At 32.0% G+C, this 24,062-nt stretch overlaps 1 protein-coding gene across 1 annotated transcript; it reads left to right on the plus strand.

The window, feature by feature from the left end:
• The first annotated feature begins 7,072 nt into the window (after window positions 1–7,072).
• On the plus strand, window positions 7,073–13,241 carry LOC127850380 (neuroglobin-like). The gene is made up of 3 exons (XM_052383374.1): window positions 7,073–7,684; window positions 11,857–12,094; window positions 12,978–13,241. The coding sequence occupies exons 1-3, from the start codon at window positions 7,530–7,532 to the stop codon at window positions 13,119–13,121; spliced, it is 537 nt and encodes a 178-aa protein (XP_052239334.1). The 5' UTR covers window positions 7,073–7,529; the 3' UTR covers window positions 13,122–13,241.
• The last annotated feature ends 10,821 nt before the right edge of the window (window positions 13,242–24,062 follow it).

A 24,062-nucleotide genomic window follows, 5' to 3' on the forward strand; every position in this document is an offset into this window, starting at 1 on the left:
GCTTGTTTTCATATTTGGATAGTTAATTGCATATCTGCACATCAAACAAATTCTTGTAGTAGCTTTAATATTACCCCGTCAACCGGGAAGTAACGTGTTCGATCTCCTCTGTTGGAGAGTTCTTTAGATCTTTCCCAAAGACAGCAAGTGTTGGTTCAACTTAGTTTACGGAATCGAGAGTGTTTCAATAAGCATTGCGCTTCCGATTGAATGAAGTTAAATTAAATATGTTTAAACTAAATCTAACTATGTGGTAACGCAATTTACTATAGTTGATCTCGCGTTTGTTTTTTGCTTATACGTGAAGACTGCACATAGGTTTGTTCGTTACCAAATTGAAAATAAACGAATTGCACGTATGCTAATTTATATTCATTCCATTTGAAACAGCATTCCATGAACGATAGTTATGTCGAGACATAGAATAACATTTCTAGACATCCAGAGACTGTCTTATCGGCATGCATATTTTTTTACATAGAGAATAGTCCTAATGATAAACGATTTAGAAAGACAGGTTCACCGACCGCTGGCCCAGAAATTCTCATAGCAAAACAAGAAACATGATACACGCATAACGGGGCACACCCAAGTTGTATTGATTGTACATGTGAAGTTGCAGTCATGTTCTCCAATCAACCGTTAGTATTCAACGGTGCAAAATAGATCGGTGCATCATTATCGTTTCCAAATAAGCCTATATAGTATAGGTAATTATTCTTTCGTTACTTGTGGCGGGGTATTATAAAACATTTTAATAAATATTAAGGAATGCAACACAAATGTAATATAAAGCTAAATTGATCAATGATATATAAATATATATATATATAAATTTATATATATATATATATATATATTTAGAGAGAGAGAGAGAGAGAGAGAGAGAGAGAGAGAGAGAGAGAGAAAGAGAGAGAGAGAGAGAGAGAGAAAGCTATATATATATATATATTTTTATTTTATTTGTTACCATTTATAAAAAGTGATGATTTATATACACAAGTGATAAATATAACTTTATTAGGATCAGTTTTTTAATAAATAAACATAAATTTTAAAATACAATAGATTATGAAGTCATCCACTAAACGCATCTTGCACCGTATAATAGAAATAAATACATCTTGAAATTTGTCAGAACATAACCTCCAACTGTACTCTGTAAAATAACTGCTCAAGTGGAAAAATCTTGCAAATCTAGTGTTTTCAAAATGTTTATGGTAATGAAATGTAAGGCGATTTAATATATTCGCATTAATCTTGTGAATCCAGAAGAAGAAATAAACGGCAAACAAAACGACAAACGGATTAATCCGAAAACATTTTTTCAACGTTTGCAAGAAACAATTATGAATCTGTTATACAGCTTTTTTTGGGAAGGTGCAATAATACCGCTAATTATTTAGGTATTATGTTCCAATTGCGCAACTAAAATAGGTATCCCGAAATTTGTTTGACTTTGGAAAAATAATTTGGGTGGAACAAAAACATTTGACTCATCAAAAATCAAAGTTGTATACTAAATCATCTTTTATTTTAATATAAATACACAAATGAACAACAGTTTAATGAAATTTCTGTGAATATCAAAAACAAAGAAAACATTCTTACAAGAACATAAATGCATGCGCACGATTACTTGTAAGCTTCGTTCACGCGTACAGAACCACAGTAAGTTTAGAACTGAAATAGTCAGACTCATTTGCATATATTACAATAAGACGAACTGAGGCTGAATGATCATGCAAATGTTCTTAATATCCAAGTCTAAACGTGACAACATGATGTTGAGCAGCTGAATGAAGCATTCAAATGAAACCGATAATGATACTTCTTATTATTTTGGCAACATAAGCGTGCATATATTTATATGTATGTTGAAGAAAATGAATGACCGGATGAAAATACATCCGTTCAGAACGCGGTTAAATATTCAGAAGGATTGACTCATTTTGGATTCAGACACACCAATAATGCATATTGCGTCTTCTTCTTCTTTTCTGCGCTGTGCCCAATTTACGATTCTCTTAATCAATCAAAGCAGTCTTACTAAAGGTCATCAAATCTATCATATCTTATATAATTCGTACAGCCGCTGGAGTAATCAAAGCGCTGACGATCTAAGTTCTAAATTCTAGTATTCTAAAGTAAAATAGTTTGCAATCACCAATAAATGAATATATAATGGATTATCGGACTCCTTTTACAGTGTGAATGAAATGTCTTGTTAGAAGTTCGTTTTACAAAACATGTGTGTATTAATATCATATTAACATGCAGAATGCAGTATATAATTGATGAAACAATCTATGAAGAAGTCTTATCGACAGCACCGTTAAACCGCACGTTGGTGTTAATGCTGTGTTATTCACCAACCCCAAATTAATGTCAATCAGACTGTGACCCAAGATTTGTGAAGGACAACTACCGTGCGTTACATATTTGATTAAAGAGATTTTATAATAGAAATGAGCTTCAGTGGAAGAAAGTCTTGATGTTCAATATTGTATTAATTCACAATTATATAAAAACACTAATGTGCAGTATACTATTTTATTGTTATCACCCGAGCTATTGCTTATGAGTAGGATAATAAGGTCAATTCTGCCCACACATGTACTACATCTTATTTCTAACGCGGTAAACATAAAGTGTTTAAGGTTGTTATTCCAGACATAGCCAGCTTTACACAAGCTCAACTGAGAAAACAAACTCAAAACCGCTTCCCGTTTTAGAGATGTATGAATCAGGTCGATTTCATAGATATGTGAGATTTCACACCTGATGAACGTACCAGCAAATGGCCAGCACAAGGTACGCGACAGACAGGTGATACTATATTGTTCAAGTAAGAATTATGTTTCATTGTAATTCCCACGAAACGGTAACGTTAAATAGGCGACAAAGACGTAAGGAAAAGATTTAAGCTGAAATTCGCGATCTATTTTTGTTACAATTTTATGAAGCGCATAAAAAGACGAAAATAATTATCATAATTAATCAAATAAGCATGCCTCAAATAGTATTATGGAGAAACGCTCCATCGGAAATCACAGGGCGATAATTTGTGGATAATTTGTGGAAGAAGAACTAATGCAAGTGTATGTTGCTTAACATTGCTTTGCCATTTTAAAAAAAAAAATAATATGCGAAGTTCTGTATGTATGCTTAAATTATAAATCTAGGCTAAACTCATATTTCATTCAAAATTTAATCCACGTACATCAAAGATTCTCTTTGATGACGAAATTTTTTTTACGATTACAGTCCATATTTGTTTTTACCTTCATAGCATTATTATCGTAATAATAATTTTCAGAACATTTCATATTACAGAAAACGGAACCTTTTGTTCGCGCACGTAACTCATATCCGTTGAATTGGAGAATCGATGTACATGAACCAAGTGGCTCCATAAAATCAATATTTGCATTAGTGTTTTGCAAGCGAACAATTATTTCCTCTATGCTTTATTGACAAAATATTTTTAAAATTTAATAATATTACGAAACCCACACTTTTTCGCATGTAGGATTTCTCGAGATCAAAGAATGAACAATAATTATATTTTAGACTGTGCATTCCTGCTTTTGCATTATCTTGCTATGTGTTCGAAATATATCATGCGTGATCATGCATGCCGCTGTCTTCAGACAACACCCGAAATAATTGGCAAATGCTTTGACTCTGTCACCTTTATCAGATACGTTCAGCGGATTGCCAACTTCGGCTATTTTTTTAGTTCACACAGATATTTAATATTATTTGGATTATTTATGATCACATAAATTATTGTTTCAAGCAACATTAACTTGATGTTAGATTTTACGGAAAACGGTTGAATATATATGTAGAAAAACATGTCTCGCGCGAAATGCAAATTATATACGAGGTCGTCAGTTATTGTATTAATTTGACACACCAGATCTTATTGTATCAAAACCGTTTAAAAAATAATAATTAAATGCAGCTGCCTTAATTGCATTAGTTATTAATAATACAAAGCTACCTGTTGCTATGATTTTTACACATTTTTTTATGTTATATAATTGTATCTGCATATCATTCATATTTAATAGTAACACTTGTTTGGTTCTATTTGTACGAAGTATTGTTATTGTCATTATATAGGTATTTCCATCATGGTACTTTATTGGTGGCCGTCAATAAGTAGATAATACCCATTCATGGACTTTGTTTTTCTTGTGTCATTACCACACCACTACATTTGACGCCAAATATGGGACAGACGTGCAACGGAAGGGCCAGTTTGGCGACTGAACCAGATTCGGGATCTAGACGAGGCTAGGGACTACTGGTTAGCCCGTAAGACCGTTTCTACAGGATCTCTAGTACATTCGACTACCGCCGCTGAACTTTTGTATGACGTTTTCCATATTTTTCTTGGAAGATGATCTGGTTTTATTCTTTATGTTTACCATGCTTGTTCGTTAACTTGTTTACGCCACGCGCCATGCAAATCTATAGGAAATTTTATTTTATTTGACTAGTGATTACGCAGTCTTTATTATGTGTTCGTATGTGCACAAACATATTTCCACCTGTATGACATGTAAACATTGCGTACAAAAACTTGGCCTGTATTTCAAAGCATTGTTATTTTAATGCTTTAGAAATTGAAAGTGATTACTACACCATTTCAATGTTCTCTAAGTATATATGAGAAAGTATTTGAACTTTATTTCATTTCTGGAAATGAGTTTTAATATATTTTGTAAAATGTTTTCGTGAACGCCTGATTTAATTTATTAGCCCTATGTTTCAATCCCAAACTATATTCTGCATTCTTTAGTTACTTTAGTGATGCTGCCTTCGTGTATTTCATTGTGAAGGATATCATAAGAAGTTATTTAGTCAGTGTTAAAATGTTTTGGTATTTATGGTGACCGTTGCGAGCTAAATGAACAACTTTGCGTCGCATACCATCATATATGTACAGTCTTAAACAAACCATTGAGTGCTTCCAAGTAGTTATTTATCTTAATTGTGGTTTGTTCATTTGTACCGTAGATAAATAGACCTGATTGTTAGATGTGTATGTCACGCGTTGTTTGATATGGAATCAATGAAACACCGTCAATGTTCATACCTGATCTAGTTCGCGCAAATTTCTGCTTATGGCATTGAATCTGGTAATACTGAAATTGCTAGGAAGTTTACCTAATCCTATAATAAACTGTTTTTGTTAATTACTTTTATTTAGTTTCTTGAGCAGTAATGGGAGATATTTTGATTCCCTGTGCGACATATCACGGCGAAGTTGTATGTTATTAATTTGTATCGCCTTCTTTCTAGTCGGCAGATAGATTTGTTTTGTGTTGTTAAAACTGACTCAGGGGCTTTGAGATTTTGGATTTACAGAATCAGATAAGAGAGTTGGCATCCGAAGACAAATCCCGAATTCAATAACTAATGCATGATGCTATATATACTTATACTTATACTTATATATATATATATATATATATATATATATATATATATATATATATATATATATGCGTGCATACGTTTGTTGATTTGAATTAAATCCCGCATTACAAGATTGATATATTGTTGCTGGTTTTGTTTGATCAAATATCAGTCAAAACTATGTCTTTAGGAATTTTGAACATTATGAAGATGCAAACATTGCATATTCGTCGTCTAGATCATGTGTCATTAATCATGGCAATATGAACTTTATTGGGTAGTATCATTACAAGATGATTCAATAAATCCAAGCATGAGTTTAAATTCATCATGTACATTTTACATAAATTTAAAGGAATTTTCATAGACAAATGGTGTTTTCTCTATGATGTGTTTTTATTGTGATGTTACCTGGTTACTTTGTAAATAATGTATAAGTATTTGTTAAATATTGAGACCAATATATGTATATTTGGTTTTCATTTTCTATATGAAAGGAACATGTTTTATACTTCAAAACCAGTTCTATTGCTTTTCATGTTTTGTATTTATATCGAAGATATTAAAACAATTCGTTTCGATTTGGATGCGTTTCAACGGCCTTACGTTTCAAATATCTGGATATCTTTTTAAGAAGAGGAAAATCGTGGAGTACAGTTCAATGTATGATCTCCTTTTCCATATAATATACATTTGCTCTATGTGGATATACTTTGTTTTCTCCATAGTGAACTCAACCATGCAAACGGATTCAATAGTTGTTAAATCAGAATCAGTAATAACTCTGATGCAATATTATCATTTGGTCATGCAAAATAACTGTTGTTTTATTTCAATATGAATTTACTGTCCAAATCCATAAATCGTGTTCAGTTTGTAATTCACTTATACGATCCTTTATGACTGTTGTTCTTTAGCACATTGTGTTTAGAAACAATGAAACAAATGTAAATAAAATCCTTTCAGAAACTAAATGTTAAAGTTTCAAGGCGTACAGGAACACGCGATGAATTACAATTATTTTACGAATGCAGAACATTCGTGACTATTTTTAGAAAAGATATGTCCACACATCCGCTTGACTCTTATTTATAAAAAAACATGACTTGAGTGAAGCTGCAGTTTTATTTTCTACATATCTGATGTTAAAACATGAGCGTTGTGAAAATAATTAAAACACTTTAGGTGTGGCGCACAAATATTGTGATATTATTGCCTTGTGTCTGCGTGGGGAATATAACTCAAAACTTAGAAGAGAAAAAGTTAAAGTGCGTTAACAAATTTGTCTGTTATTATTAATACAATTAAATACGTGCACACATGTACAGGTACACACAATTACACGTTTATAGTTTTCTTAGTTACAGCCAAACATCAACGTGTGTTGCCAAAGTCGGCGATAATAAGTTGGTTTCCGTGAAGAAAAGCACGTATTAAATAAAATAAAATATCAAAATATAAATGTTCGGAAATATAAGATAGCTTGTTTAATGATAAACTTCACAAAACGATTTGCAAGTACAACAGTGGATACCTGGATGCAGATCACAGATAGATGATTCAGCAACAACAACGTCAAAGCTTGAAAACTGTATTTAATGCAACTTGCCTCACTCTTGCCACATTTGTAACGAGAAAGTCCAATAACACTCAAGGGGATTTTAAAGTGCGTTTCACGATCAATGCGTTTGCATGGATATGTTGAGGCAAGCTTCTAACTTTGCTAACATTTAATGTGGAAACGTGTTTAGAAAAGCATGGAGTTTTTTACAACCAGAACGAATTATCTGACATTATAAAAAGCAATGAAAATTTCTATGAACGTTTTTAAAAATATAAACGATTGAAATAATAGACAATACCGTTAGCATTTGTTTGCTATTTACATATTTATAAAATGTGGTTTGAACTGGACTTAAACGTTTAATACCAGTATTCCGACGTCTTGCAGATTATAAAGTATATTGGACCTGAACACTTACACATTCATTTATGTATCAATTAAAATGTAAGAAACATTTGAAATTAAAACGGCTATTTGATTAACTTGCAGGATTTATTGTGTTGTTTTTATTAAAAAAAATGTTTGTGTAGTCATGGGCAACAAGCTGACACTTGGTGAAGCGTCATTTTCCATTCGGGACAAGCAGCTTCATAATGTGTTAACATGCAATCAAATGCAGCTGGTTAAGAAGTCCTGGAACCTCCTAAACGGTGACCTCGATACACTTGGTGGCATTGTTTTTCGTAGGTTTGTATTTGTAATTGTTCACGTTTCGATTTTGTTATTATATAATATACCATAGTACACGTTGATGCATTGTTTAGACAAAATGCAATAGCAAGTTTGTTTAGTAATTGTTCTTGGTAATAAAACGTTCTTCGAGTATCATGCATATTATTCCAAAAGGCCGTTCAACGACAAAATATGTCTTTATAAGATAAGTATAGTTTTGTTTATTTATTTGTTTCAAATTTCATTTTTTTCTTATTAAATAATGTATCGAGTCCTACTTTATTGTTGTGACATCAGGTAAGCGAGGATAATACTTTTCGTCGTTACGGTAACTATCCAAGGTAGTTTAATGCAAAATAAATTAAATGAGCTTCTTTAATAAATAATATTGTGTACTTACCCAGCAAACACAATAACGTTGTAAAAACGTTAAAATAACGTTATACATAACGTTGATAAAACGTTATTTTACAACGTCCATACGACGTGATTTTCTTGACTCCATATAACGTTGTTATAACGTTATAAAATAAAATGCAAACTTTATATGACCTAACTAAAATTATAAAACAATCAAACAATGTTAACCTTACAAACTGAAGAATTTTAGTTCAATAATGAATGAATGCAATGTTTTCAGTTGTAAATAATTGTTAAACAGAAGTACATTAACAAACTAGAAAAGAACCGAATATTAACAATCAACCATTGTATACATAGATGTTGACGTCACTACGTTATTGTCACCTCTATACTAAGACGCATCACATTCCCCTGGTTTGGGGATTTATGCTTCCGCCAAAGTAGTTCTGCGTAGGAATGAACATGTTAATAATGAAAGAAAATCGTTTTTTTATCATATGTTTAAAATGGAATGTTGTTACAAGAAATGTAACTGTATTATGTTTAAATGCGATTTTGAATCTCTATTAAGACGTATAGCAATTATAAGTAGCATGATTTATCTGGTCTTCTTTCGCTTTCACTTTTCATTCGTAAAAGAAGTGCTACCCATAATTCCTTTCGCGTTAGTACACAGGTCAGTAAGACCGGTGTGTACACAATGACAATCTACAATAATCATTTAAAGCACATATACTCATTTAGTTGGCTAAAACAATTAACTTCCGGTAACAGTGTCTATTCAGAGCATTTGTGAAAGGTTACCCAGTTAAAATCACACAACTTTTTAAATTGCATCCATGGAAGTGTCACAACTTAATATATGTAATGCATAAAATAGAAGATATGCATATTTTACCTTTTCAAGTGAAATCACAGATAAAAAAAATTCAAAATAACGTTGAAGTTTTGTAAGAACATATTTTCCCTAACCTCATGACTTCAATTTTGTTTAAATCAAAACCTCCAAACTAAGAAACAGGAAGTTCATTCTTCATTTATGAAGACCCTGTCTGTTATAACAATAATAGAGCAAATTGTTTACAACTGCAAAATATTAAACATCGATATTAAACGTAAAAAAGTTGTCTCTTTCCACTAACATATCGCCAAAAAATAGGGTAGGTAGGTCGCCGCAACTTTTTCCATCTTTTTTTTTTACTTTTACACATTACGGTATTTTCCACTAAAAAACGTATTTTCAATGACAAAAGTCTTCCATTTGTCTTTGCAACATCATTTCTCTGTAATTCTGTGATGGCAAAATCATAATTTTATAAAATTATCCAGTTTAACAAATTCAATACAATATCTTGACTTTAAATGGCCAAACAAAATGTTAAGTGTCTGAAAAAAAAATTAGGGTCGGTCGGGTCAGTGGAAATATACAACGTTTTGTACGCCTTACAGACAAAGCCAATAAATGTTTAAGTGTCGGTCTCTTAATAATCACAAAAACATTTAAAGAAAGTCATGTCGCTTTTGCATTACCTCTACAAAGTTTAAGAACAGTCCTATAGCTTTCTTTTCATACGAAGAAAATTTGTTATCGACACACGTACACAAGTAAACATTTACAATTATGAAAGTATATAAAATTTGCAAATTTTCCAGGTTACAGAATTAAAAATACAGTAGTGTAGTTAAATATATACATATAAAGACAAAATCATTTCGTTACATGCCAAAAAAGTTTCATAGAAAACATTTTCTGAGACTATCTAGCAGACCCCTACAAACTTTACGTCATGAGTATTTAAAGTGATACAAAGGTTAAAAAAAACACAACAAGGGAAAAACCATCAAGTAACATATAATATATAGCCACAGTTGTGTGGCTTTCACGGAAACAATGTGTGCTAGGTATATTTAAATGTTCAAAAAATATGTTCACATATGAGAAAGATTTCTCCAAAATGTTTAAAGTATGCACAGCTAGAACGTTTCGATATTTGCGAGACAGAAGAACACATACCGGTATTCGTGATATTTGATGAAACAATAAATGAATATGTCTTGTCCATAATATCAATTTATAACAAGTTGCTGTCTGAATCTTGCACAACAGCCTCGGGGAGCGTTTCATTCCGGCCTGTAGTCTGGTGTGACATGTTTTTCTGTAAAAGATACACAAACACTACAGGTTAATAAATAACTGAATAACTGTATCAATCTGCAAGTCTGTTTTTTAAATGGAAGAGCAATAACGAATGTTATTTTGCACACAAGTTAGATTAAATGAACGATTTTGATAGATATTTATTTTTTAACATTTTATATTAGAAAAGATTGTGTATAGCTGTTTTAAAAAAAGCTTTAAAGTGATGTATTATTTTACCACACACCTAAACGTCCTTATTCTGTAATCTGCCGGGCTGATACGGTGCGTGTTTTAAGAAGTCTGTAACGGTGACCTCTACCTCGGATCTCCTCATGTTCGATACCTTACGTATTCCATCTGCAAAGATATCAAAATACAGTTTAAAACTCAAATGTTTGTAAAAACTATTAAAGTATACAAAGATGAAACTTCGCCTTTAATAACAGTAAATGCTGGGCCAGGTAAATGCCGGTATTTCTGCAAGTTATAAGACTCTCATGGATGCAATTTTTGCGACAAAAACTGGTGGTAAATTACCACAAAACTTTCTTTAAAAAAAATGCCTGAAGATGCATCAATATTAAAAATGCATGAAATTAATGTTCCATAAATCTATTATTATAATAGTTTCATAATTCTCAATTGTATTTTTACTTTACATTATACGTTTACAGGACGAATTGACCGGGTGCGAACGAGTATTAGGGGCGAACGGAGTCTAATCCTTATCTTAAGAGTTCGGGTTAACTAAATCATTCCAACCGCGATCATTTATGCAAATTAATTAAATACAATTAAGAAAAAACATGTCGTTTACCTGTAAATGTAGTTATTTATCAAACATGTTTTCTGGAGTTAGTGAATTATCGTCTTTTTTCACACCGCTTCTGTGTTTCTTTGTTCCTTTTGTTGTTGCACGCGCCAAAGAGGAAGCGAAAAACCGCGGTTTCGTATTCAGAATATTCAAATTTGTTGAGTTTCAAATGTATATTATAGGGTACAAATTAATAAATGTGTATCTTGTATGCAATGCATTTGTGAATATTTAGTATAATTTAGTGTTTAAAAGTTTATTATATACTGCCCCCCTCTCCCAACGGAAAAAGTCGCAACTAAAACTAGTTCTAAAAGCTTTTTCAAAATGCTTCAGAAAAACTGTTGAAATATTTATGTAAAAGTTTTTTTTATTTGAATCGTTTACCAAAGATAACAGTTAATAATCATTACAATAAAAAAAGAAACATTAGATGGTATGACCAAAAACAACGATGGTACAACGTTATGTTATAACGTTAGATAAACGTTCTAAAATAACGTTCTAAAATAACGTTTAAACAACGTTATTTTAACGTTATCGCAAATTTTTAACAAATATTTTTTTCTTTCTCTTTTTATCAACTTTTAACGTTGCCACAACGTCCGTATAAGGTTATTTCATGACCTGACCAATATACAACCAAATCACAACGTTGTAAAAACATTATGTGTTTGCTGGGTATTTCGTGTTCTGCCTTGTTGCGAAATAAACATCAAGCTGTAAATGGTGTCTACACTATTCGGTATGTATTATTAGATTTCATGACAACAATAAAGACAACATAATATTGTAACGCTTGTGTAATGTACTATTAAAGGTCAGCAACGCAATGCATGTAATATAATACCATACTGTTCGATCGTTTAGGTTTTTCGAGATCGAACCGCAGCTAAAGATTGTGTTTCCCAAAATCGTGCATATCAACCACGATAACAAGCTAGATGCGAACATAGACATGGACATGTTACTCCGACATGGGGCTGTTGTCATGAAGGCTTTAGGTGCTGCAGTAGAAAGTCTTGGGGACTCGAGCTGCCTCAACTCCGTCATAATAACCATCGGCCAGATACACTGCTACCGGAATGTAAAGCCCAAAATGATAAAAGTAAGTACGCTTCTATTCTACATTTAAGAATAGAATTATTTATCAGGCATATAATATATATATATATATATATATAATACACATACATGAATAAATAAATATATATATATATATATATATATATATATATATATATATATATATATATATATATATATATATATATATATATATATATATATATATATAGATATATATATATATATATATATATATATATATAGTTTTGCTTTGAACGTTTGAAAAAAACTTGAATTCTTCTGAAAAGTTTCTAAATCATCGGAATTAGTGTTATCAAAAGCCCTACGCTGTGTCAGCCATGTCGTGAAGTGTCTTATAATATGTGTGTAATGGTAATGCTTAAAATGTCTGGATTAAACAATTACGTATTGTGTGACTCTTCATACAATGTGTTATCTATAATATGACTCGGGGTATTTTACTGAGATATTTACTAGAGTTTCATTGCTTACGTTGTAATTTAGTTCGACATTTATGAGGTTATATCGCGTTTGACACTGACTTTTTGGAGGATCCTGATTTTGTTCCAACCGTTGTAGATACTAATCACTAGACTCACTATGCTTCAAACAGGTATTGAATTATAACTTAATTATCCAGTTATTTATGTTTTTAATGTAAGACATTTAATGTTGTTGTGATATTGTGATATGGGGATAATTACGCAGATAAGAAACCTTCTGTTCGGTATAGTTTCAACCAACCAAGATCATAGGCACACGTAAAGGGATGGTGATCGAATGAAGAGCACTTAAACAAAACAAGGAAAATGATTGTACAAATAGTGGAGAAATAATGGTACCGCTAGCAGTTAGCTATTTACAAGTGTCTGTCTAATACGAGTATGCCTGCTCTGTTTCAGAAGCTGTGGCCTTGTTTAAATTATGGTCTTCATGCAGTGCTCAAAGAGAATTACACAAAGGAAATTGCACAAGCCTGGAGGTGTTTGTACTATTATATGTGTGGTTTGATGATACACGGAATGTTAAATCCGGACACTGATTAAATTATGTATTGTTGTATCATAACATTCGAAATTTACCTTATGTAAATTTGTTATGATTGGAACACTTCTGCAAAGTATCATACTGTTGTTGTTTTTTCTATCAGTTCACTCACCGCTATCACACTAAAGGGACCGTCAATCGCGATTGACGAAAAATGAAAAGTTCTGAAATACCGTATTTTTTACAATTATTAGTTTATATTAATTAAAATAACACGACTGGTATATTACATAAATTGAAAAAAAAATTACATATTTTCAGTATATTCGGTAATACATTTTACTGGGTTCAGGTAACTATAAAAACGCAAGTGGATTGTTCATCATCGTCACGTGGTAAATCCAGGAATGCAAATTGTGTATGCGTAGAGAATTGTATATATTTTATATATAAAATGATCTATCTACTTGCGTTATTTATAGTGTGTATGTAGTTATGTCACCTATTTTCGCGATGTACTTTCGATTTTACATCGCGAAATTTTACTACCGAATATACTGAAAATATGAACTTTTTTCAAGTAATGTAATGTACCATTCGTGATATTTTAATCAAAATAAACTAATAATTGTAAAAATATATATGGTATTTTAGAACTGTTCTTTTTTCGTCAATCGCGGTTGACGGTCCCTTTTATCAGTTCACATGTATAATACAGACATTTTAAGTTTTCGCATGCAAGCCTTCTCATCTGGTTGACCTGATTCGCTTAACATTTGTTTGTATTGAGACTTGCTTTGACGACTATGAAAGACAATGGCTTAGTTTAATTCCATTTTACTTTCAAATTCAATTACCTAAAATTGGCGCCACTGCATAGATATACATCACGATAACAAAAGGCCACCGATAAAGGTAGTTAACTTTTATGTGTTCATTTTTTTATCATTTTCCAGCTCCAAATGTATTCTCCTGAGCATAATACACTATATATAGTGACTACATATCGTTACTTACGCTTCATTAATCTTAATCTGACTTGATTATAAAGTAGCTATTCATATATGTGTTTTGTTATTTGTTTGATACTATGTCTAGGTATAAGGTTTGCATCAAAACACAACTTTAATTCTTTTAGATCAATCACAATAATTTATAACATACATATATACTTATTGGTTTGGGTTGAATATCAATTTTAATTCGACAGTGATCATAGATAAAATATGTTTCAATGATCACGAGTAAATTTAAAACCATATTCCACTAAATCGAAAAAAAAATTATGCTGACAAATGATTTTTGTATTTTTGCTGAAATAATAAAGTCGTTACATCATGATTCATGAAAACGATATCCTTTCACAGTATACCAGTAAACATGATCATAAAATAACGTTTAATTGTCATTGTATGTAACAGTGAATTATCACTTTTAATACACTGGTATTACTCTATAAACCTTCGGAAAGAATGAACTAAACACCATTTACAAAATATATACATGTTAATAATTGCTTAACACGACAATCACCTTCAGATGACCATCATGTTAAACATAAACTATCAACCTCTACTTAATTTACCAATCTCATCACCTAACCTTGCGTGTGCATGATTTCGTTTTGCTTCATAAGATTTTTTTAACAGCAACACTATAAGTATACGTTATAACAGAAAATAAAAAAGATGTGTTTATGACATTGTATGCTTTTTGTATTTGTAAGCGCTAATATGTATTCTGAAGCAATACTTATATGACAGGTTTGTCTTATAATACATCATTGATTTGGAACATATTTGACCGCAAAAAACTCACAATTTGTCTGCGTTATTAAGTTTCATATTGAAACAAAAACACACTCATCTTTGAATTGAAACTGACTGCGTTAAAAAACTCAATATTAAAAATTGTGTAAATAAGGTATGGGGCACACAATTACAATGATTATGACATATTATATCATGGATTCATATTTTAAACTTTACTGGTCCACTTTAAATGTCGAATTGAGAAGCTGTCAGCTAATGATATACATTGCTATTTTTTTCATATGAAATATTTCTGCTCTCCATTTTCATTCTCGTACATGTTCAGATGGATTATTCACACTTAAACATAAGTAACAGCAGCTGTTAGTAAATTCAGCTTTTCTGAATGAGTTAAATATTAACGAGTTACGGAACAAACAAGAAACAACTAGTGAATATTATTTTAATAAAACTAAAAGTGTTGTATTGTGTTCATATATATGACTTTAAAAACAACCACGTGATGTCTTCGCCGATTGAACACCTTTTACCTGCACTTCATAATAACATTTTACCATATCAAATAATTGTGTTTTTCTTGAAATATTTAAGCTGCTAATTCACAGATTTTGAGGTGAATATAAATGATACCAACACAGGTGTTCAATACCAGAAATACAAACTCATCACTGCAGTCAATTAAAAAGCATTGTAAAATAATAAAAATAATATCACACTAAAAAGACTTTCTGAACTTAGAACGAGACGTTTGTCTAGGTATTAAGTGACATTTTCTAGTTAATGCCAAATCGTATTCCTACAGATCATAAATCGTTATTGTGTAAGTATTTTTAATGGTCTTAATAAGATATATTTATCAAATGATTTATGTTACTTACTTAAAAATATTGGAAAATACAATGCAATCATTTGAGTTTCATTTGACAGGTGTAAGCGCGTGTAGGGATTGTAGCTGGGTCTTCCGCGTGAAGAGCAGATGATAAAATAGCAACTCCTAAGTCTCTCTCATTTGTCGTCTGGTATCTGAACTTAGAATATGTACGCAAGTATTCCGAAAGTGAAATTGAATGTTGTGTTTAGTTGCAAATATGATGACAACAATCAAAGAGCCTAAACGTGTCGTAAGACCTTTATGGAATTAACCTTTGAAACTTCGATAATTACATTATTATTTAATGCAATTATGAAATGGTTACATTAATTGTTTCATGAATGGGATACAATGTTTTCAAGTTCGTTATTTCCCACTCCGTAGCATAGTAGCTTTAATAACGCTGGTATTCGGAAAAAGGCATTTTCGTACAAACACATGTATGTTCTGTACATCATCGATTATTAGTTTGTAGACTACGAATATACATCGTTCAACAGCCGTGTTATGTTCTCCATATTTCGTTCAATGATAAATTTGTTTATATATATATAGCACGTACCAAATTGTTCGGAAAGTGTAAGATGCTTGTTTTAAGCTTTCTGAACAACGGTTATTTAGCGCTTATTAATAAAACAAATGTTTACTTCTACCTACGCCGTAGGTTGTTTCTTTTAGAACAATAAAGTAATGAAGCGTTTAGTTGTTGGTGTTTTGTGTGTGTGTGTGTGTTGTAATGATGTTTTTCTTGGTACTAATGGTTCAGAACACCTTGCGTTAAAATATTGATGAATTAGCTTATATGGTGTAGCAGGTAAACACATTGAAGACAGTTGGCTTTTTTATAATGTATTGGTAATTGTTTGAATTTAATTAAGTCTTTAGAAGTATTCAACCATTCATATAGAATATAATAAGACACAAACACATCTTCATCGTAATCGTTGGTGTTATAGTAAACAACACCGTTAAAACGATTGATCAGGCTTAACCTTAACTTATACATGTTTAACATTTTAACGCGCAAACATAATAATACATGGTAAAGTGTACACACAACAGTCGACAATGGTCTATATTTAATTTGACATTTCGTCACAACAATAATATATTTACGCTGTTAACATCCAGCAAACATTCAGAACGAAAGCGAGATCATTGCGATTGACAGCCATGTCCAATATTTAACATTCAGTGTGAGACGATACGAATGATTTCCTTCAAATTTTTCAAAATCGGGTTTTTTCTTCTTAAATATCAATAATCATCGAGAATCGCACACTTATCTTTTGATGTTGAATTCGTTGACGCGTTATGAACATTCATGACGAGCGAATAATGATAATATTATTTTAACCGGTCATCTGTTGGAAAAACACTGATATACTTTCCGTCTGGGAATATGTTTACAGCGTTCTACATAAATGATAAAGTTTGATTAATGATTCTAGAATCATTCTTATCCGTACATATTCAAAATTGAATATATTGAACAATTGCAAATGGAAGGCATGTGGGTGTCTAACGGTCCGTGTCGTGTCCTCCATATACTAAAGTCATTCGTGTTTCCGCTAATACGCGGCTGAGGGAAAATATTGACAACACAAATGCCCCAATATGTAAGATAACTGCTCATTATGAAACATTGTTAATCATTTCGGTAGACTGTTGCTTGAACCCACGAATCCTTGATTTCGATGCCAGCCCCCATGACTTAGCGTTCCACAAGAAGGAACTGTTATACCAACGGAACCCGAATGGGATGCCCACTGACATCAAAGCCGTTAATCAATTATATAATATTAATAATATATTATGTATACATTATCCATTAATTAGTGTACACATTTATTATACAATACAGTCAATTATCGTGCGTATTGTTAATATACAATGTAATAAACTGGTTAGAAAACTGTACAAGCTACACGCTAGTACAAACTACTTTTAAACAAGCAAGTACAAACAACGTTCAAACAAGGTACCACTTTGTCACAAGATGACGGTCATACATTAAGTGGACAGTTTCATAACCTTTACTGGGTAAATACGCAACTAGAATAGACACATATAACAACTGAGTGCGTGAAGTGACATAGTTAATTGAACTGCGGTATAGTGCCATTTGGTGCCAATATCGTGAACAATTTATCACAGGCTCACTTGAAAATGTCAAATATCGGTTGAAGAACACACATCGAAATAATAGCTTCGATACTTTGATTCTTTAATTACAATGTCGTATTATGCGAGATGCTAATTGTTCAACTCACACAATTGAGAAGTTCCGCGTTGATTAAATTGTTATCTAAAACTAATTTAAAATTGTAACATATTTAAAATTAATTGCAATCATGTCTTACAGTACACTACGTCTAGCGCGATTTCTGCCATCCACATCGCATCACCGTGATTCAGCCCAGAGTGGTAAATTACTCACCACGATACACCGTTGAACACGGTGATTTCGCCGTGGCGAATTGCGGTGTCAGTCTCTGCTTTATCGGGAAATTGATCTTACGGTGGACCACCATGATCGCTGTGGACCACCACGGCTGTGAAATACAGGTAAATGTGAATGAACATATTTCGATATTGCAGACCGTATATTTTTTGCAAAGTTCTAGAATGTTTTGTTACATCTGTATGTACATGTGTATACATTGTAACTTGATTGTTAACAATCGTCATTAAATTCTATTGTTTAGCCGCGATCATGGTGGTCCACCGTGAGATCGATTTCCCGATAACGCCCGCGGTGTTCAGCCACTGTCGACGCGATCTATCATGATTGAAACACCTTCCGATCGCGGTGATTTTCCACGCTCGCGAAAAATTGTCCACGGTGGGAGTGAGGTGGATGACAGAAATCGCGCTAGACGTAGTGTATATACTGAAATATAAAATAAATCATCAAAGTAAATAGACGGCGTAGTATGAAAGAACAGTAACCCGATAGGATTTGGCAAAGAACCTTTATAGAGCAAACGTATGTTCATGTGTAATACAGTTTTTGTACATGAAACATTTTAATGATTTTTTGTGTCAAACACTTTGAGTTTTTGCGGTAAATGCATGTTACGATAATAAAAAACTGCTTTATATAATGATGTATAATAAATTTAAAACCAACTCTGTGTGAAACTGCGTGAAAGTGCATCATTATGTAAAACCACATTTTCATCTACAGTCTAGTACAAAAGTGGACTAACACACATATCGTTTACTATGTGCACTTCGCATATAATTAGAAAAAGATATAATAAAACGTTCCGATATGCTTGTTCTTCCACTCCCTTTGTAAGCTCTATTTACATAGACAATGCATTATATATTATTGCCACGGATTCGTCGTGTGTGCAATCTGTCACTAGATTAATGATTTATTTAATAACCTCGTGAAAAACAAATATTTCTAAATATATATTTATTCATGAATGCATGAACAATAAATAACAAGTTGCAATTTATGACAGTATATTCGAACTTTAAAGAAATTAAAGCCATATAATAAGTACGTAATTTATTAACTATCATCCATGCTATAAATACAATTCATATTACACGACGATTGTGTGATATTTAAATTTACATATGCTGCACATTTTGCATGTATGTTCAGCAATTCCCACCATTTGATTCCGACAAAAACTAATTTTAAGTAGCGTCAATACGGAAAATAAATTATAACATGCATACATGCTTTAGCGGTATCGAATACATACTTCAAAACAGAAAAACGAATCTCCAGAGACAATTGATGATCTGAATGCTTTTTCTCAGTACATATACCATACTTTCTGCAAATGAGATCACTTACAAGAAGTGCTACGGAATTATATTATATTTATTGTAGTCACTCAACCAACTAGTTGGCTTGAATTGCGGGACATAAATTAATGACGCCAAAAGAAGCTGCAAGCAGACATAAACAAAAGCGAAATATAGATGCTACAAAATTAAGTTTTACGATAAGCATTCCCAATATGTCATGGAAATACCATTACAGAAATTAGATATGCCTTTTATCTTATCTCGAATTATCAAAACTCGCCTGTTAATTTGTTGCATGTGCCAAAGATATGAAAGACATTAGGAATGCACATACCTTATAACAAAATTCAATAATACTGGCCGCGTGTATTTCTCTCGAAAGCCCGCAGCGTTTTTGAAGCGCGCAATTCCAAGTACAATAAACGTCGTTTTGGAAGAGTTAGGAGTGTTATTTGGAGCTGAGGTTTTTGTAACAACGAATTTTATTACATATTAAATTCAGACAAACGACTTTATAAAGTTTTGATAAGTGACAATATATAGCTAGTACAAGGGTATTGAAAACGGCTTAATAATGAGAAAGAAACCAGAAGCCAAGTTGCATCATATATACATATAATTGTATAGTGCATTGTACCAAGTGAACATATTAAATGCTCGATCACACGTTTATGTCATTTATTAAACATGTATTTAGATAAGTTAAACGTTATAATATGCAAAATGAAAAATGCCAAAATGCTCGGTTGCGCTCGTAAATATTCATATGAGAAATTTTTTTTTTTGAATTTATCTGATGTTTTTTCTGGTGTAAGAACCTACCTTAAATTATGCAAATGAAATTGATCGTCAGCTTGTTTAGAATGAAGTAAAATTGTAACATGCACATTTTTTCAATAAAAACTCAACTCATAAATGGGATAATACAGTTTGGAAAGTGTTGCGTTAGAAAAGTCCCATAGTGTAAATATTCTCTGTTGTAGTAAACAGTGCTACATTGCAATAAATCTATGCAGGAGAATTGATTTGATCCATTTACTCATTTATACGATTAAAGGAATTATAAACACTATTTTTATTTTCGGAATCGTATCTTAATAAATGATGTTGTAATTGTATTCGGTGAATGCTCCGCTCTTCTATTGCAATGTACGTGATGGGTTTCTAGTCAGATAACGAATAAGCCAGGTTGATTATTCTGTATATGCATACACAATTACGCATAATCAGTTCAGCTTTTGCTACATTCCTCGATTACATATTTTTAATTAAATGTGAGGTATATATTGTGATGAAGAAACTTATACTTGTTTTTATTATGTTTGTACTTCCTTTATGTGTGGCATATAATAGATTGACTCAACATCACATTTGTTCTAAATTGTAAAAAAAAATACCCGAACAGTAGATAATTGTCTTATTATATATTTTTATAAATATTTTAAAAACTCATTGATATGATTAATGTTTTATGATATATATCAAATATGCTTTTATATGCAAATTAGTGAAGGCTTATGATACACCTTTAATAATAAGCATATTTAAACCAATTCAAAAACTTTATTCCTGATGCCCTGCATGAAGGTAATTGGTAAACCACCCTTGTTTAATAAGGTGTAGGCTATCAACCGACCAGGAAAAACAACGAACCATTTGTGCGTGACAACTATGTGAAAAGCGATCCATAAAGAAAAGCCCGCCACTAAGCCACGGAAACGAGAGGTTAACACGAATAAAAACCAACGTAAAATAAACTCTGTATGTATATTGGGTAACTTATTAAACTACATCAAATAGCTACAAACCTCGTGTATTTTACGCGGATTATAATTTTGTTAAACGGTGTATGTACAAACCTTTAAGCACCGATTGCCATTTCCACAACTAAAGAGTTAATTATGCGTAAAGGATGGCATAATTGTCACACTGGACAATAAGGATGCTCAACAAGCATAAATTGTCATGAGCATCATTATTATATGTTGGAATTCACTATTTCATCGCCTTGAAACTAAATGTATACATCCGGAATATTGTTTACGATTAGTGACACTAAATTTACTTTGCGGCATTTCTTCCTCTTTTGTGTTACTAAATAATTCTAATGAAAATTCAAGTAAAACATATTTCGAAAGTGCTATTTAGACTAAATATAAACCGTACCTGCGCACTTAATACATATTTGACCGATTTCAATTATAATTCTACACAATTGAAAATGAATACCATGTTAAGACTTGTGATTGTTAAACGTACTCTAAGGAATATCGCATAGCTATGTTTTACATATAATCTACTAAAGCATCTTAGACGTAGCATATCAAATTAATTTTATTCAAATGCAATCAACATAAACATCTAAAACGTCGTGTAATAGATAGTATGGCCATATCTTAAGGATTCAATTTCAACGTACAGCACTATCACCATTATCTTAAGGGTTTATTTCAAAACAGAATTATCTGTATGCCTGGATGTATAATTTAAGGAAAAATATTTATTGATTAATTAACAACACAACATTACATCCAAAGTCATTTTAATTATAGTATTTTGATATAGATCTAGTGTTATCCACTGCATCTTATATTTTGAAAGTTTAACTCCAACAATTCTCACAAATAACCTCTAGCTTTGAATTGTTTACCTCTGTCATATAAACTCACTTGATGACACTTTTTTATTTATTTTCACCTGTCTGCTGCTTTCAAGTGCCGAAATTCAAAATACAACCCAATGCTGATTTCGAGGTTTCATAACAATGTGGAGACAACTGCTCAAGATTTACAAAAACCGCTATAAAGACACTGACCATGTAGTTCTGAAATAGACACCCGAACAAAAACACGAATTCTCAGGTGTCAAAACATTAACCGTGTTGACGTAAAAACGTTTTCGCAAAGAACGCGGTATTATGAATCGCGTTGATTAAGCTTTGGCCGTCACGACCTGCATTTCTTTCGGAATAAATTGTTCGGGTTCACTGCTTATCGAGCTTCGGCCTCGACCTGACGGGCCTGCTTTTGTGGCAGCTTCATCAGAACGAAATGTTAACACTTGCAGCACAAACATCAAATGGCTGCATCACACACATAGGGTCACTAATTATCCGGAAAGCTTTTTTATAATTTCGACATGCATTAACAGCTTTTTTAAGGATTCAATTTAAGCCGTTTTTGCGTCAATTTGTGCGACTTTCTTCCGATTTTCAAGAACAATTCAAATTTTCTTGAGAATGCCTTAACCATAAAATCTTCATGCTACATTGTGCAACTTAACATAAAAGTGCTTGTCACTGATCAAACTGGGCCGCGAACATTTAGATGTGTCTATATATGTTTATAGTTTGAGTCCCTTAAAAGATGCAGTCGAAATAGCGTACATATATAGGACAAATTTGAAATTCAATGTTGCATAACACATGCACTGGCTTTACACATGCCATATCTTCGAGTTCACTTTACAAATGAATTTGAAATCTACATCTGAAAGAACATAAGAAACAGTTGAAACATTCAAAATGCTCTTCAATCCAAGTGTAACCCTGTATATTTGAAATGGTGCCTTGACAATTCGAATTATCGGTTGGAACTGAATAGTGCTTATACAAGTAATTTGTTTTCGTGGTTGTTTCAAATGGATTCTGTATTATAAATCGAAGAAAACGTAGTTTATTGATGCACCTTATTGTAATGGTTTAAGTCGAAAGTGGGGGCGCATTATGGCTTCAAGTCGGATAGCGAGTTTCGACATCCTCAATTAATATTCTGTGTTCACAAGTCAGTGAAAATGAGCAATAAATTCTGCGACTAGTTTGAAGTCAACAACTGGTGGCATATTTCTCTACAATTCGCAATTGGGGACATCTTGAAATGTTTTTATTTTTGGTCTTATACATGCAGCTGTATGGTCATTATTTTTGACATACATATACATTGTATTTAAAATCTGGTATACAGTTAATTTCGATTACAATTTTATGATAAGCATTGCCTATTCATGGCATAACTGTTTATATATACCTACTTACAAATTGTACTACATAAAGGAATACGTATGTGGAGACATTCAGTAATAATTACAATCTTCTGTTTTTCACTCATCTGACATGTAAAACACTAAATCAAATTATGTTGTAATGGGATTTGACATTTGTTAAGTAATACTTTGTATAAAACACGACAAATTTAAATGGTCATTATTTATTGTATTGTCTGTGAATTTTATTAATAGCTAGTATTCAAGGTTGACACTATGGCATATATATAGGATCTGGCACAAGTTGTCATATCATACAATATTTTATTAAACGAGTTCAGGAATTGTTTTAGTAAGCGAGCCTTTGGCGAGCTTACTAACGAATTTCCTGGACGAGTTAAATAAAATATGGTATGATATGACAACGAATGTCTGATCTTTTTTATCACATGCGTTTAAATGAGCAAATTGAATAAATATTTACTGAAACATATAAAATCCCGAATAATGTTTACACATTGTGACGTCATTTCAGCAAAATAACAGTGCGATTGGTCAATAAACGCAAATTAAGCCAATGAAAACGCTTAAAAATGTTGTAT

This window comes from Dreissena polymorpha, chromosome 11 (genome assembly GCF_020536995.1).
Source record: "Dreissena polymorpha isolate Duluth1 chromosome 11, UMN_Dpol_1.0, whole genome shotgun sequence".
Lineage (NCBI taxonomy): Eukaryota > Metazoa > Mollusca > Bivalvia > Myida > Dreissenidae > Dreissena > Dreissena polymorpha.

Excerpts from the sequence above, each read along its gene's own strand:
- LOC127850380 (XM_052383374.1), top strand. The coding sequence starts at position 7,530 with ATGGGCAACAAGCTGACACTTGGTGAAGCGTCATTTTCCATTCGGGAC. Across the intron at positions 7,685-11,856 it reads GGTGGCATTGTTTTTCGTAG|GTTTTTCGAGATCGAACCGC; the intron begins GTTTGTATTTGT and ends TCGATCGTTTAG. Across the intron at positions 12,095-12,977 it reads TAAAGCCCAAAATGATAAAA|AAGCTGTGGCCTTGTTTAAA; the intron begins GTAAGTACGCTT and ends GCTCTGTTTCAG.